A 14,823-nucleotide genomic window follows, 5' to 3' on the forward strand; every position below is an offset into this window, starting at 1 on the left:
ACTCTGTCAACCCCACACTGGCACGCTCCTGGTACTGCCTGCAGCAGTTGAAGGTTATAACTGATGTCAAGCACTGGTATTGTTCAGGAAGCTAAACATTCAACAGGGGCAGCAAAGCACCCTGTTCCAAATTCCATTCATAAACCTCAATGGAGCATCTTTAAAATCAACCGGACAGGGATCACTATTTCAAAAGTACCCAAACAAGTGGCCTGGGCTAGATATGGTTAATGGGATTGCACAGGGGCAATGCTACTGTTCTGGACACCAATTTAAAAATAAACTTCTTTCAAAGCCTGGTTTTGATGTCCGTCATGCCGTGATGGAAGCTGGACTCCGTTTCCGAGGGGAGAGGGAGCCAGGCTGGTCGTCAGGCTGCAGCTTTGAGTTTCTGATCCCCTGATCCTCTCCGGCTGGAAAATTTTAACTAACCGCCCCCCCCCCCCCCACAGCCTCACTGCCCCTGTGGTGTTGTTACTGTAGAACACATTCTCTCTCTCTCTCTCATTCTCTCCCCCCCCCCCCCCCCCCCACCCATCACCCCAGCCTCGTTGCCCTGGCCCCATATCTAGTTGCCACAGCACTGGCTCCTGCTGGGCTGGTTCTGCTCGTTCAGGTCCACCCCCCCTCGGACCTGGCTCGGGGGCCCCCCGCTGCTGCCCTGGGGCTCGCTCTTTGGCAACTTCTTAGCTGGAAGAGAGAGAGACAGACAGAGAGAGGGGGTTGGACTTCACAATGTTTAGTCACAGAAAAATAGCATTACAGTGACCGTTATACAAGTCTCAAATTATTTTAAAACATGATACCTGGTACTGCACGTGGGTAAAGAAATCTCTGTTTGCAAGCCATGCTTTCAGTTAGTGTTGCACTTGCTTGGTCACCTGGAGGGTGAAATTGTCTCCATCCCAGCTGCTTCTCCTATTGACTGACATGCTTTGTAGACAGTAACATGCTTTTTTTATATATATATTTGGAATCGCCAATTATTTTTAATGGTTTTCTCCACAATTTGAAATGCCCAATTATTTTTATTTCAACCCGGCTCACCGCAGCCACCCCTGCGCGGACTCTGGAGAGACAAAGACGGATGCACGCATGCGTCCTCCGAAACGTGTGCCGTCAGCGGTCCACTTCTTTTCAATCTGCGGGCCCACCATGCCGCCACCTTGGAGCTACAGCGTCGGAGGACAACGCAGCTCTGTGCAGCTTACAGGCAAGCCTGCAGGCGCCTGGCCAGTCCACAGGGGTCGCTGGTGCGTGGTGAGCTGAGGACACCCTGGCCGACCTAAACCCTCACCCACCAGGGCGGCGCTCGGCCAATTGTGCGCCGCCCCCTGGGAACTCACATCCACGGTCGGCAGTGGAATAGCCTGGACTCGAACCAGCGACCTCCAGGCTATAGGGCACATCCTGAACTCCACACGGAATGCCTTTGCCGGATGCACAGTAACATGCTTTGACCCAGAAATGCTGAGGCGAAATGACACGGAAGTCCAAACAGATACCCAAAAGAATAAGGCACAGAAACTGAGAGGCCCCTTCAAGCCAAACTAGCACCAGATATCAGGGTTAAAATGAAAATGTGCAAGACCACGTTTCTTTCAGAACTGCATGTTTGAGTTAATGGAAGGTGTGACAGGCTATATGAATGTATTGTGGTTATTTTTTCTGCCGTGTACTGATAAGCTATTCCATGCATTTCTAACTCTCTGTTAAACAAAATACTTCCACCATCAAGACCAGCTCTGCAGGAAGGAGCCCATTCCAGCTGCACTGCCTTCTTTGTGAACAGCCCAGCAGCGAGGGGGTCCTGCAAGCACCTTGTATAACTAAACTTGTTCCTAATAAGTTTTAGTGATGCCTGGAACGTGCAGTAACAGTTGTACTGCCAGTCCTAAATAAACTGACAGCCTCATTTCAAGAATCGGTGCTGATCCACAATCTCACAACACTCAATCCGAATTCTTAGGTATAACTAGAAGAAAATAAGTCAAGCAGACCAGCGCCTGGCTCCAGTGCCTCTACAGCACACTGAAAGCAGGCCTGTCTGAAACACGGTCTACTTCACTTTGTTTCTTACTGCTTGAGCTCGAGATCCTTTCGCTGAGACTGAAACAAACTCTGGTTGAGAATCGTTCCTTTCCTGCTTTGAATATTCAAATCCTGAATTTGTGTGCGGTCTGCTTTTGCCTGATAATCCCTCAGCCTCTGGCTACACGCCCTGGACCTGATTGGTTTTTCTGCTTGTGTGAAACAGGTCTGAAGACGGGAGGGGACTGTAATATTGCAAAGGTCATTTCACATTTAAAGGATATTTAAATAAGGCTCCTGCACGGCTCTCCGAGCACAAACAAATATTAAAAAGAATGTGGTTTCCATTGTATCAATAAACTAAACTAAAGTGAAACATGTATCCTGGTTGTGGTAAGTGTTTGGGAAATGCAAGGATTCTAGACGCCCCCCTGTGGTTACAGAGTGTACTCCCGACCTGGCTTCCAGCCCAAAGATCTTCCCACAAACAGTCAGTCTCCCTCGACTGGCCACATACATGGTGTCAGTAAGCTGGCTGGCAAAGCACAGAAGCAATCTTAAACCAGTCATTTAATATATTTCATGTCAAGCTACCTCAAGTACTAGTTTTTTTTTTCTTTTAAACATATTCTCTTACTGTTAATTCTAGTGATCACCAAGATTTAAACTTCAACAAGTGGACCAATCTATGTAACAATGTAGGGTCAACACATGCAAGTGCATACAGACAGCCACCTCCTCATATGCCTCTGCAGGGAATAAACACTTCTGTAAACTTTGAAGCATCACCACTGAAGGAACAGCACTACAGAGCAGGACTTTCCTCTCCATGTTGAGCTGCATGTGTGAAAGGAGGGCTAACCATGTTTTTAAATGATTGATGTATTACCTTTTTATTAGCACTAGCCATATAAGAGGTAACAACAATGGCAAGTGCCTCTTTCAGTGTGCCAATGTTCTCTGTGCTGGACAGTTCTACTGTAGTGCCTCTGACCATCTAACCAGCCTCTGCATTATTCAGCATTTCAACCATTCACAGGACACACCATGAAAGTTCATAAGGCACTGTAGTTATTCCACGAATGTAGACAGCCGCATAACCCAGACGAGAAAGGATTGCTTACAGCTATCCTCATGAGTGACATTGTCTGGATTGTGCAGTGTGTTCATGGGCAGTAGTAAGAGTAGATTGGTGCAGTGTGTTCACGGGCAGTAGTAAGAGTGGATTGGTGCAGTGTGTTCACAGGCAGTAGTAAGAGTGGATTGGTGCAGTGTGTTCACGGGCAGTAGTAAGAGTGGATTGGTGCAGTGTGTTCACGGGCAGTAGTAAGAGTGGATTGGTGCAGTGTGTTCACGGGCAGTAGTAAGAGTGGATTGGTGCAGTGTGTTCACGGGCAGTAGTAAGAGTGGATTGGTGCTGGTGTCTCACCTATTGCCAGGAAGAGGTCGTTGACGTTCATCGCAGTCTTGGCTGATGTTTCCATGAAGAGCAGACTGTTGTCATCAGCGTAGGCTTGTGCTTCCTAATGAGAAAAAAATTCAAGGAAGTTTAGGGAGACGCATGAACACTGGTTCACCAAAAGTATGACAAACCCAAAATAGTATTATTATTATTATTATTATTATTATTATTATTATTATTATTATTATTATTATTATTATTATTATTTAAGACCAGATCACGATTAAGCTAAATCCTGTCGAGGGCAGTGTAAAATCCACTTGTATATTAAGGCCATTATGACCACACTATTCTGTATTAAAACCACATCATGCAGTACAAGACCTCTGATTCAGTACCCCTCTAGAAAGTACAAGCTGTAAAATGTCAATTAGAATAGTTGTTAGCACATAGAAAACTCTCCTTAACCCATGAAGTACCAAATTAGATTCTTTGAAAACGTATGTAATTTGATACATTACATTTAGACTTAACTTTCGTAGTTAACAAAATTAGAGTAAGTTATCATATCAATATAGTTAGAGATAATTAAAATAACAGGTAGGTGCCAGTTATAAATGCTCCAAAAAAATTACAAAGTGGCCTGTCCTCAAATTAGGACAATGGCACTGAATGAGTTAAAAGAAAACAAAAATAAATGACATCAAGAATTGCTAACACTGTTCAATAAATTAACTTGAGAACTGAAATGAATCGGAAGATAATTCCAAAATGGAATTAGGATCATTCAATACCCAGATATTCTATGGAGCAGAGAGCAGCTTGTATCATGCAGCACCTACATGATATTCTACATACAGCAACATCAGAATTTTGCATCTTTTCAATTCTACTTAAACGCGACCACGGTGCGTCACAGTTTTTGTGAATTATGAATTGAATCGCCCTGCATGTATCAACATGTTGCAACTACAGAGAACAAAAAATACAAAACGCTTCGAAGAGCATGCTACTATTTGACATCAGCTGGATCGACAGCTACCTCATATTCCACTGCCCTCTTGCTGGACAGGTCTGCCTTGTTTCCAGACAGTGCGATCACAATGCTGGGGCTGGCTTGTCTCTGCAGCTCTTTGACCCAAGTCTTTGCTCGTGCAAACGTTTCCTGCAACAAACACAAAAGGGTCAGCCGTTGGTCCACAAATACTGTGCATCCACCCCCCAGCCGCAGCTGTGAATCAGACCGGACATTGTGACAAAAAAGTTGAACAGTATGATAAAAAACTGAATAGTACAGAATAAAAATGGTGATGAAGAGTGTAACTGAAATTGGGTAAGTGGTATTCAAGATGTCATTAAGTAAATGAGGTGCTAGTATCATGGGAAAGTATACTAACATGCTCGATGTAGAGCGTGTGGAATAATGCCTGTTCTCAAGATGTAAACGTGTGACATACAGAGAGAGAGGTGCCTCCATGTAACCACACAATCTGACACTCCAAATAACTTAGGATGAGAATACCAAGTTCCATCCATTCTATAAGTGGTTCTCCAGATCAGAAATACTAAAAAACAAAACATAATAAACTCAATGACAAACATTTCAACCAGAAGTCTTTTTAAATACCTTTTATTGGACTAACTAAACAATAATTAAAATCACAAGCTTTCAAGACCTCAGAAGGTCTCTTCTTCAGGTGAAAATACGTTAAACAAGACTTGTAGTTAAAATATTTGTCACTGAAGTTTTCTTAGTATTTCTAAATTCAGCACGATTGAGTGTTTAATAGTTATTGTCGGTTTGCCCAGACATGTGCAAACATTTAACTGTGACACAAATGTACAGACAGTTATCCCCCTATATCCCCAGAATGTCACACTCTCAGTAACTAAATCATGTTATTACTTTCACTAGACCTGAATAAGCAGGTTTCCAGATAAATGGAAAGGTGTGATATGTACTGTACATACGACCGCCTCCACTACAGCCCTGTCACTGGGCACAGGTGTGGTTTTGTGTGCTCGGAGTGGCGGTGAGGCACACACCTGGTTGGTGATGTCGAACACCACGATGGCAGCCTGGGCCCCGCGGTAGTACATGGGTGCCAGGCTGTGGTATCTCTCCTGGCCTGCTGTGTCCCAGATCTCAAACTTCACTGTGGTGTCATCCAGACACACTGACTGAGTCAGGAAAGCGGCTGAGAGAGAGAGAGAGAGACAGAGAGAGAGATCATTGCTAGGGTTTGTAGTATTGGGGAGGTCCTGTAGTAATTAAATTACATCGCTTTAAATATTTACTTTCATAAAATCTAATTCTGGTATTAAGTAGGGAACTTCCTACATCATAAACATATCTAGTAGCACACTATGCGTGCAGTTCGGATGTCAGAACTACACACTACAGGGTATCATAGGACACATAGCTCTTAATTGTAGGCATGTAATACACGAGGGCCACGATGCGTAATGCATGTCTGCAGATCTGATACTTTGTTAGATTAGCTAGAATACATAATCACTAGCTTTCAAGACCTCAAAAGCACCGAGAGCCACAAGTAGCTACCAGTGCTTTTGGTCTCATATAAGTATCATAAACACCTTGGCCAGTCAAGGGACCAATCAAATGTGGCCTTACTACTGAAGTTCCTGTACACGTCATTCAAAACATTTGTAAAGAATTTTACTGTAGGGTTATCAGCGAGCGATGGAATATGTGGTGGAATATCAGCATGAGTAGAAGTGAACGGAGCGAGGCTGAAAGCACTGAGTGCTGATATAACCCTCACACAGGCACACACCATCCAGAACTCTATTATATACTGCTTTATTACTAGTTACAAATCCACCTATATTGACTCTTCATTTAAAAGCCACATCATAACATGTTAATATACTTGTACTGTATGAAGAGTTGTTACTGTCGTGGGCATCACTGTGTAGAGCAGCTCTTCTTTAAGCGCTTCAGAATAATTGACACGCGCAAACTAAAAAATCCTTCATCCAAGTCGCTCCCCACAAATCTGAACTTTTATTTCGGTCAGAAAAGTGCGACTTGGATTCAGAAGTAGTACAGCAATGCATTTCGGACACAGAATTGGTCCTGTTCTGCAGGCAGTGTTGTCTGGCATGCAAGCGCTGAGCCTCACCCCCGATGGTGCTCTCCTGGTACTCGTGGAACTGCCCCTTCACGAAGCGCAGCACCAGGCTGGACTTGCCCACAGCCGACTCTCCCAGCAGCACCAGTTTGAACTGGCAGATCTTACTGGCCTGAGACTGGCCATTGGGCCGGGAAGCTGCGCGGCCTGCCATGGCTGGCTGAACTGTGAGGGGGGTGGGGAGGAGGGGTGAGGGGTTGGGGGGCTTCACCGATGGGGCAGATCACTGGATTGGGAGCCTCGCTGATGAACTCTGCGGATAGAGAAGAGACAAGTAGGTTACTCCTGTAAACAGCACAGCATGCTGCAGAATCACTCTGACTACATTCCACAGTGGATTAGGAACAGGTTTAGGACTGCTGAATATTTAGACTCCCACTGCAGAGCATTCAGTTTGAGCCACTCCAGGCTTCAGCAACAGCCAACACTCCCATTGCAGAGCATGTATTACATTTTGTGCTTCGCAATGATTCAGGCCTGGGGCCTCTAGGGTGTTTGACTAGGGGTTTAATACACTGAAGATACAAATAAATTTCACAAATCTGCAGGACCCAATACAAGGTGAATTGTGATACACTATTTGATGGCCTACTTTTTACGATCATATTTTATTTAAGATAAAATGATCATTAGCAATAGACAAAAAACTTGTATTAAGCAATGTGATAATCAAGCAGCAGAGCTTGGTTCCTTAGGGAGTTCTCACACACAGCATTAGTAACACTAGTGTTTATGGAGAGTTCTCACACACAGCATTAGTAACACTAGTGTTTGTGCAGAGTTCTCACACACAGCATTAGTAACACTAGTGTTTGTGCAGAGTTCTCACACACAGCATCGGTAACACTAGTGTTTGTGCAGAGTTCTCACACACAGCATTAGTAACACTAGTGTTTGTGCAGAGTTCTCACACACAGCATTAGTAACACTGGTGTTTGTGCATAGTTCTCACACACAGCATTAGTAACACTAGTGTTTGTGCAGAGTTCTCACACACAGCATTAGTAACACTGGTGTTTGTGCAGAGTTCTCACACACAGCATTAGTAACACTAGTGTTTGTGCAGAGTTCTCACACACAGCATTAGTAACACTAGTGTTTGTGCAGAGTTCTCACACACAGCATTAGTAACACTGGTGTTTGTGCAGAGTTCTCACACACAGCATTAGTAACACTAGTGACGAATGTTCCACATGGCCTATTTCTGTCAGTGAGCTGTTCAAAGCAAACCACAAAGGGACTGCCTCACTCAGGACACACACACCCAGTACTGACTAAACAGGAGAGCAAACAGGAGGTACGAGCCCATCACTGACTCCCAGGCATTCAACAGACCTGCCTGCCAAGCTGTATGAAGCAGGAATCTCACACAGTACAGTGAACAGGGGACCCTCAGCACTCCACTCAGAGCTGCACGGGACCCTCAGCACAGCAGGCATCAGAGCTGCACGGGACCCTCAGCACTCCACTCAGAGCTGCATGGGACCCTCAGCACATCACTCATTTAGAGAGGCACGGGACCCTCAGCACATCACTCATCAGAGCACGGGACCCTCAGCACACCAGGCATCAGAGCTGCACGGGACCCTCAGCACTCCACTCAGAGCTGTACGGGACCCTCAGCACATCACTCATTAGAGAGGCACGGGACCCTCAGCACATCACTCATCAGAGCACAGGACCCTCAGCACACCACTTATCAGAGCACGGGACCCTCAGCACATCACTCATCAGAGCACGGGACCCTCAGCACATCACTCATTAGAGAGGCATGGGACCCTCAGCACTCCACTCAGAGCTGCACGGGACCCTCAGCACACCAGGCATCAGAGCTGCACGGGACCCTCAGCACTCCACTCAGAGCTGCACGGGACCCTCAGCACATCACTCATTAGAGAGGCACGGGACCCTCAGCACATCACTCATCAGAGCACAGGACCCTCAGCACACCACTTATCAGAGCACGGGACCCTCAGCACATCACTCATCAGAGCACGGGACCCTCAGCACATCACTCATTAGAGAGGCATGGGACCCTCAGCACTCCACTCAGAGCTGCACGGGACCCTCAGCACACCAGGCATCAGAGCTGCACGGGACCCTCAGCACTCCACTCAGAGCTGCATGGGACCCTCAGCACATCACTCATTTAGAGAGGCACGGGACCCTCAGCACATCACTCATCAGAGCACAGGACCCTCAGCACACCACTTATCAGAGAGGCATGGGACCCTCAGCACTCCACTCAGAGCTGCACGGGACCCTCAGCACACCAGGCATCAGAGCTGCACGGGACCCTCAGCACTCCACTCAGAGCTGCACGGGACCCTCAGCACACCAGGCATCAGAGCTGCATGGGACCCTCAGCACATCACTCATTTAGAGAGGCACGGGACCCTCAGCACATCACTCATCAGAGCACGGGACCCTCAGCACATCACTCATTAGAGAGGCATGGGACCCTCAGCACTCCACTCAGAGCTGCACGGGACCCTCAGCACACCAGGCATCAGAGCTGCACGGGACCCTCAGCACTCCACTCAGAGCTGCATGGGACCCTCAGCACATCACTCATTTAGAGAGGCACGGGACCCTCAGCACATCACTCATCAGAGCACGGGACCCTCAGCACACCAGGCATCAGAGCTGCACGGGACCCTCAGCACTCCACTCAGAGCTGCACGGGACCCTCAGCACATCACTCATTAGAGAGGCACGGGACCCTCAGCACATCACTCATCAGAGCACAGGACCCTCAGCACACCACTTATCAGAGCACGGGACCCTCAGCACATCACTCATCAGAGCACGGGACCCTCAGCACATCACTCATTAGAGAGGCATGGGACCCTCAGCACATCACTCAGAGAGGCACGGGACCCTCAGCACACCACTCAGAGAGGCGCAGTCTGATTATTGGGATTGAAGTCTCCACAGAATCAGGTGAGGGTCTTTGGTGTTGATCGGGCTAATTTACCATTTCATGTGAACAAACAGCTGCTTGGGTTTGTGTGGCTTGCTGTTCTCCACAGAGTCTAAGAAAAGCACCGATCAAACAATTCAAAGTTTACATCCTGTCACATTTAGTGTAAACAGTAAATAAATAATGCTTAACGTATTCTGATAGTGAGCTCTTCAGTGGTTTATGTTCTCTTTTATTAGATACGGTACTTCAGTAATAAATTACCAAGCAACGCAAGTGGTCTATATAGAAGATAGACCATGAACACTCTGTAGATATCCACTGAGGAGAGCGGAATAACATCAGATTACTCCAGACACGGCTGACAATGGAACAAGCTGCTTTTAAATACATCATACTAAACATCTATAAAAAGCTGAGCTGTTTAGCTCTGTAGTAAATTTCAACCCAATACCTCAAAGCAAGGTTGCTAACACATTACAGCCAAATATATCCCTGATAATAGTCATTCATCCAAAACTACTAAACACTGACTCAATAGTGCTGAATTTTGAAATACTACAGAAAATTAATTAATTTGAAGTCAAATATTTCAACCAAAAGTCCTTTTCCTGCTGACATTTAGTATGGATCTCAAATGGTTCCTGAGACAAAAGCTGACTGCAAAGAAACGATCCGCGTTTATATTATATGAGAAGAACGACTGAAAAGTGTTGTCTGTTTCCATAACACTGCAAATATGAAACATGTTCTGCATCTCAAAAGGTGTATCTGTGGAGCTACAAAAGCAACATTACACACCTCATACAGATATATGCGTATGTGTAGCTTTCCATAGTCCCCGATTCTGTGAACTCACGTCATTAGAAACCACTGTGGCTGGCTCTCCAGTTTGTACAAGCCGCTGGACTCGCTGCCCAAGCCTCGCGTCACTAATGTCACTCCGTGAACTGAACATGTGTACCTGCAGCAGCTGGTGGTTATGCAATGTAACTCGGAGAAGCAAAATGTAAACAAACACGAGAAAGCGGTTCAGAACAGTGGCTTGCTTTACTTATTTTTTAGAACGGATACTGTTTTTCAGAAATAAGTGTTAGGCTTCAGTAGAAGGCATTACATATTAAATGTGTAAACTCTGGGGTACTGAACGTCAGTGTTGTTTACTGTGGAATTCCATTACACGCACAGCACAAACACGAAAGTATTTTAAGAGGACGGCAACTGAACGCTACTGAATAAGTCCCTCGTTGCTTGACAGCGATATCAGTAGTTATAATGGAAAATAATGAATAAATAACAACACTGTGCGTCTCCCATCCCCCCCACCTCTCGCTGGCTCAATAACAGTACCCCACCCCCTCCCGAACTCGCCTCCTCCCGGCCCGCGACAGACTGGCACCCAGACAGCGCCGCGAAACCAAGACACGACACTCGACAACTACCCACAAGCCAGCCCGCAGACCCGGTTCTGCCCCGTCCTTCCCGGGGTGCTCGTACCTGTCGCTCGGTCTCTTCCTGTCACGTACCTCGGAGCTGCGGAGCTTGTTGCGTCTCTACCGAACCTGACGGGCAGGACACTGCAGTGACAGACAGGCGCTCCCGGCAATGGGCTGAGCTCTGGCAATGGAGGTGGGGCATGTTGGAGAATGACGGTTTGGGGACCCAATGGTAGAATAGCATGAATAAGAACACGCCTCCGGTGGGTGGTCGCAGTAATGCGTATAGGGCGAGAGGCAGAGTCAAAATGTTGACAGACATTGAACTTGGCCAATACCAAAGTAATATTGAGAACACGTCATAGTTAAGGCAACTTTCATAAAGTCATTCCACAAAAATATTAAAAACCATTTTGCCCATAACACATTAATATGTAGTTATATCTTATTCTTGAACTTGACTACAAATACCCCCCCTGAAAAAAGCCAAGCAAAGTCGATAAATACATGTCCGTCCTATCTAACCACAGCAGTTTGATTGACGTTCAAGACCACACCAATTGTCGCTTCATAAACAAACCCAAAGCGAGGGGGTGGAGACGCTCCCAACACCAATACAGATTGAACAGAGCGATACCCTCCAATAGCGAGGCGCGCCTTCCTGCACCAACGTTAGACTGTCTCTTACATGCCTCCCGATTGGTCAGCAGGTTGAATGATGTAATTCAATTACATCATCCCAGAATATTTTAACCCTTACTGCGCCAGGGGAAACAGGAACAGACTACACAGCGATACCTGCGATATGTAACACACACTTGTGCGTAACCCGCTGTCCCTCACAGAGCACAAGAGTTTCTAAAATTTTGTCTTCAACTGACGGCTACAAATGAAATATTTCCTATGTAAGATTTTTCACCTTTAATGGAACGGGGTAAATTGCAGTAAGAGCTTGTCTATTGCTAGTCTTATTGTTCCCATGTGTATTGAAGAATCAGAAGAATCCGACCCTTCCTCACCAACTATGCTACCCAGCTCCTGGTCCAGGCCCTGGTACTCTCCCGCCTAGACTACTGCAACTCCCTCCTGGCTGGCCTCTAGAACTCTGCTGCCCGCCTGGTGTTCTCTCTGCCTCGCTTCGCCCACGCTACTCCACTACTCCGCTCGCTCCACTGGCTCCCAATCACCGCTCGCATCCAGTTCAAGACTCTTATACTAGCCTACAGATGCCTTGACCAGACTGCACCCAGCTACCTCCAGACCCCATCTCTCCCTACACCCCCACTCGACCTCTCCGCTCCGCCTGCACTAGAAGACTAGCTCTACCTCCACTACGCTCCCCTGCCTCCAGAGCCCGCTCCTTCTCCACCCTTGCTCCGCAGTGGTGGAATGACCTTCCTACAGATGTCAGGACTGCCCAGTCCCTGACCACATTCCGGCGCCTCCTTAAGACTCACCTCTTCAAACAGCACCTGTAGAACTCCTCTGTTTTTCCCCTGGGACACTATCACCCTTCATGTAAATGTGCTTTATTTTGCTCTATCTGCCCCCTATTTTACTGCATTTGATCCTGTACTTCAGAATACTGTAATCTGCCAAGTGTTTAACCTGTAGTACTTTGTATTTAATCACATCCTGATGTAACTATCACTATTTAATCATATCCTGATGTAACTATCACTATTATCTGCTGTATTATTGAATTTTGGTTTGTCACACTTGTACTTTGCTTGAACAAAAGTTATTGTATTTCTTGCTCTTATTGTAACACTTGAAATGTATTTGCTTACGATTGTAAGTCGCCCTGGATAAGGGCATCTGCTAATAAATAAATAATAATAATAATAATAATAATAATAATAATAATAATAATAATTGAACCCTATGGAGGTCCTCTTGTATATTTCTCATATTTTGCATCCATTTTTAATATGAGGGTCGTGTTCAAACCGTGTTTAATATTCCCCTGCTGTAAATCAGTTTCAGCAAAGGCAGTCAGACTTTGTGATCCGCCTTGACGTTAACACTGCATGGCCTACACCTAATAGCGGGTCTCCTTGATCTCAGCCTCGACACGGCACAGACTCCACAAGGTGTTGGAAGGGAGCCGTTCTGAGTGTTTCTCAGCCTCTCGAGTCCTTTCCCTGTGCGGGAGGGGTAGTAACCTCGTTCCATCTTCTCCCATTTCTGGTAGACTGTTTCTAATTGGGCTGCAGGGGTCACATGTCACATCACATGATCAACTGGATTTGTACCTGTAATTCAGGACAATGGCAGGCGGATGCTATTAAAGTGATCAGGATTGGAATGCATTTCTGAGCACTCCTTTAACAAGGCACTTCTCTAAGCAGCCCTGGTCATCACTAGTAGTTATTACTCCCATTCAACTGGATGGAAAACACACACACACACCACTCCAAACCAGATAAAACCTTCAATGTATTTTGGGTTTTAAACAGTAAATGGCAACACTATTATACATGTGAACCTCACAGGTCTTCCAGAGCAGTTTCATTGCAATCTGCAATGGGACCACAATGCGCCCCTAGAAGACAAGGCATCAAATTATCCATAGTGGTGCCGGATACAACTTCAAAAACACCCTCACATTGGCATGCAAGCACTCAGCCTCACCCCCGATGGAGCACGTGGGGCTGGAGTTAATGAATCAGACTGTGGGATGTGGAGCATGTGGAGCTGGAGTTAATGAATCAGCCTGTAGGATGTGGAGCACATGGAGCTGGAGTTAATGAATCAGCCTGTGAGATGTGGAGCATGTGGGGCTGGAGTTAATGAATCAGCCTGTAGGATGTGGAGCACGTGGGGCTGGAGTTAATGAATCAGCCTGTAGGATGTGGAGCATGTGGAGCTGGAGTTAATGAATCAGCCTGTAGGATGTGGAGCATGTGGGGCTGGAGTTAATGAATCAGCCTGTAGGATGTGGAGCACGTGGGGCTGGAGTTAATGAATCAGCCTGTAGGATGTGGAGCATGTGAAGCTGGAGTTAATGAATCAGCCTGTAAGATGTGGAGCACGTGGGGCTGGAGTTAATGAATCAGCCTGTAGGATGTGGAGTTGGAGATAATGAAGCAGCCTGTAGAATGTGGAGCACGTGGAGCTGGAGTTAATGAATCAGCCTGTAGGATGTGGAGCATGTGGGGCTGAAGTTAATGAATCAGCCTGTAGGATGTGGAGGACATGGAGCTGGAGTTAATGAATCAGCCTGTGGGATGTGGAGGACATGGAGCTGGAGTTAATGAATCAGCCTGTGGGATGTGGAGCATGTGGGGCTGGAGTTAATGAATCAGCCTGTGGGATGTGGAGCATGTGGGGCTGGAGTTAATGAATCAGCCTGTAGGATGTGGAGCACGTGGGGCTGGAGTTAATGAATCAGCCTGTGGGATGTGGAGCACGTGGGGCTGGAGTTAATGAATCAGCCTGTAGGATGTGGAGGACATGGAGCTGGAGTTAATGAATCAGCCTGTGGGATGTGGAGCATGTGGGGCTGGAGTTAATGAATCAGCCTGTGGGATGTGGAGCATGTGGGGCTGGAGTTAATGAATCAGCCTGTAGGATGTGGAGCACGTGGGGCTGGAGTTAATGAATCAGCCTGTAGGATGTGGAGCATGTGGAGTTGGAGTTAATGAATCAGCCTGTAGGATGTGGAGCTGGAGTTAATGAATCAGCCTGTAAGATGTGGAGCACGTGGGGCTGGAGTTAATGAATCAGCCTGTAGGATGCGGAGCACGTGGAGCTGGAGCTAATGAATGGAATGGAATATGGAAGGCTGTTCACCCCCAGCATTTAGGATTCTCCAGACAAACTCAAAGCAACTCATTAAATAGAAAGGTGATGTGAATGCAATGACTCTCGTAG

At 46.5% G+C, this 14,823-nt stretch overlaps 1 protein-coding gene across 2 annotated transcripts; it reads right to left on the minus strand.

Moving 5' to 3' along the window:
• Window positions 1–529: 529 nt before the first annotated feature.
• Window positions 530–11,140, minus strand: LOC117967041 (ras-related protein Rab-5B-like). 2 transcript variants are annotated; one of them, XM_059013274.1, is made up of 6 exons: window positions 11,009–11,140; window positions 6,580–6,841; window positions 5,480–5,631; window positions 4,476–4,598; window positions 3,461–3,554; window positions 530–690 (listed from the first exon to the last, which is right to left on the minus strand). In XM_059013274.1, the coding sequence occupies exons 2-6, from the start codon at window positions 6,740–6,742 to the stop codon at window positions 569–571; spliced, it is 654 nt and encodes a 217-aa protein (XP_058869257.1). In that variant the 5' UTR covers window positions 6,743–6,841; window positions 11,009–11,140; the 3' UTR covers window positions 530–568. The 2 variants fall into 2 exon arrangements, with proteins under 2 accessions (XP_058869257.1, XP_058869258.1); XM_059013275.1 differs by having other exon boundaries at window positions 11,038–11,116.
• Between the last annotated feature and the right edge of the window lie 3,683 nt (window positions 11,141–14,823).

This window comes from Acipenser ruthenus, chromosome 45 (genome assembly GCF_902713425.1).
Source record: "Acipenser ruthenus chromosome 45, fAciRut3.2 maternal haplotype, whole genome shotgun sequence".
Taxonomy (NCBI): domain Eukaryota; kingdom Metazoa; phylum Chordata; class Actinopteri; order Acipenseriformes; family Acipenseridae; genus Acipenser; species Acipenser ruthenus.

Coding starts and splice junctions, on each gene's coding strand:
- LOC117967041 (XM_059013274.1), bottom strand. CDS start 6,742: ATGGCAGGCCGCGCAGCTTCCCGGCCCAATGGCCAGTCTCAGGCCAGT. Junction 5,632..6,579: donor CCAGGAGAGCACCATCGGGG/GTGAGGCTCAGC, acceptor TCTCTCTCTCAG/CCGCTTTCCTGACTCAGTCA. Junction 691..3,460: donor CGACCTCTTCCTGGCAATAG/GTGAGACACCAG, acceptor TCTCTCTTCCAG/CTAAGAAGTTGCCAAAGAGC.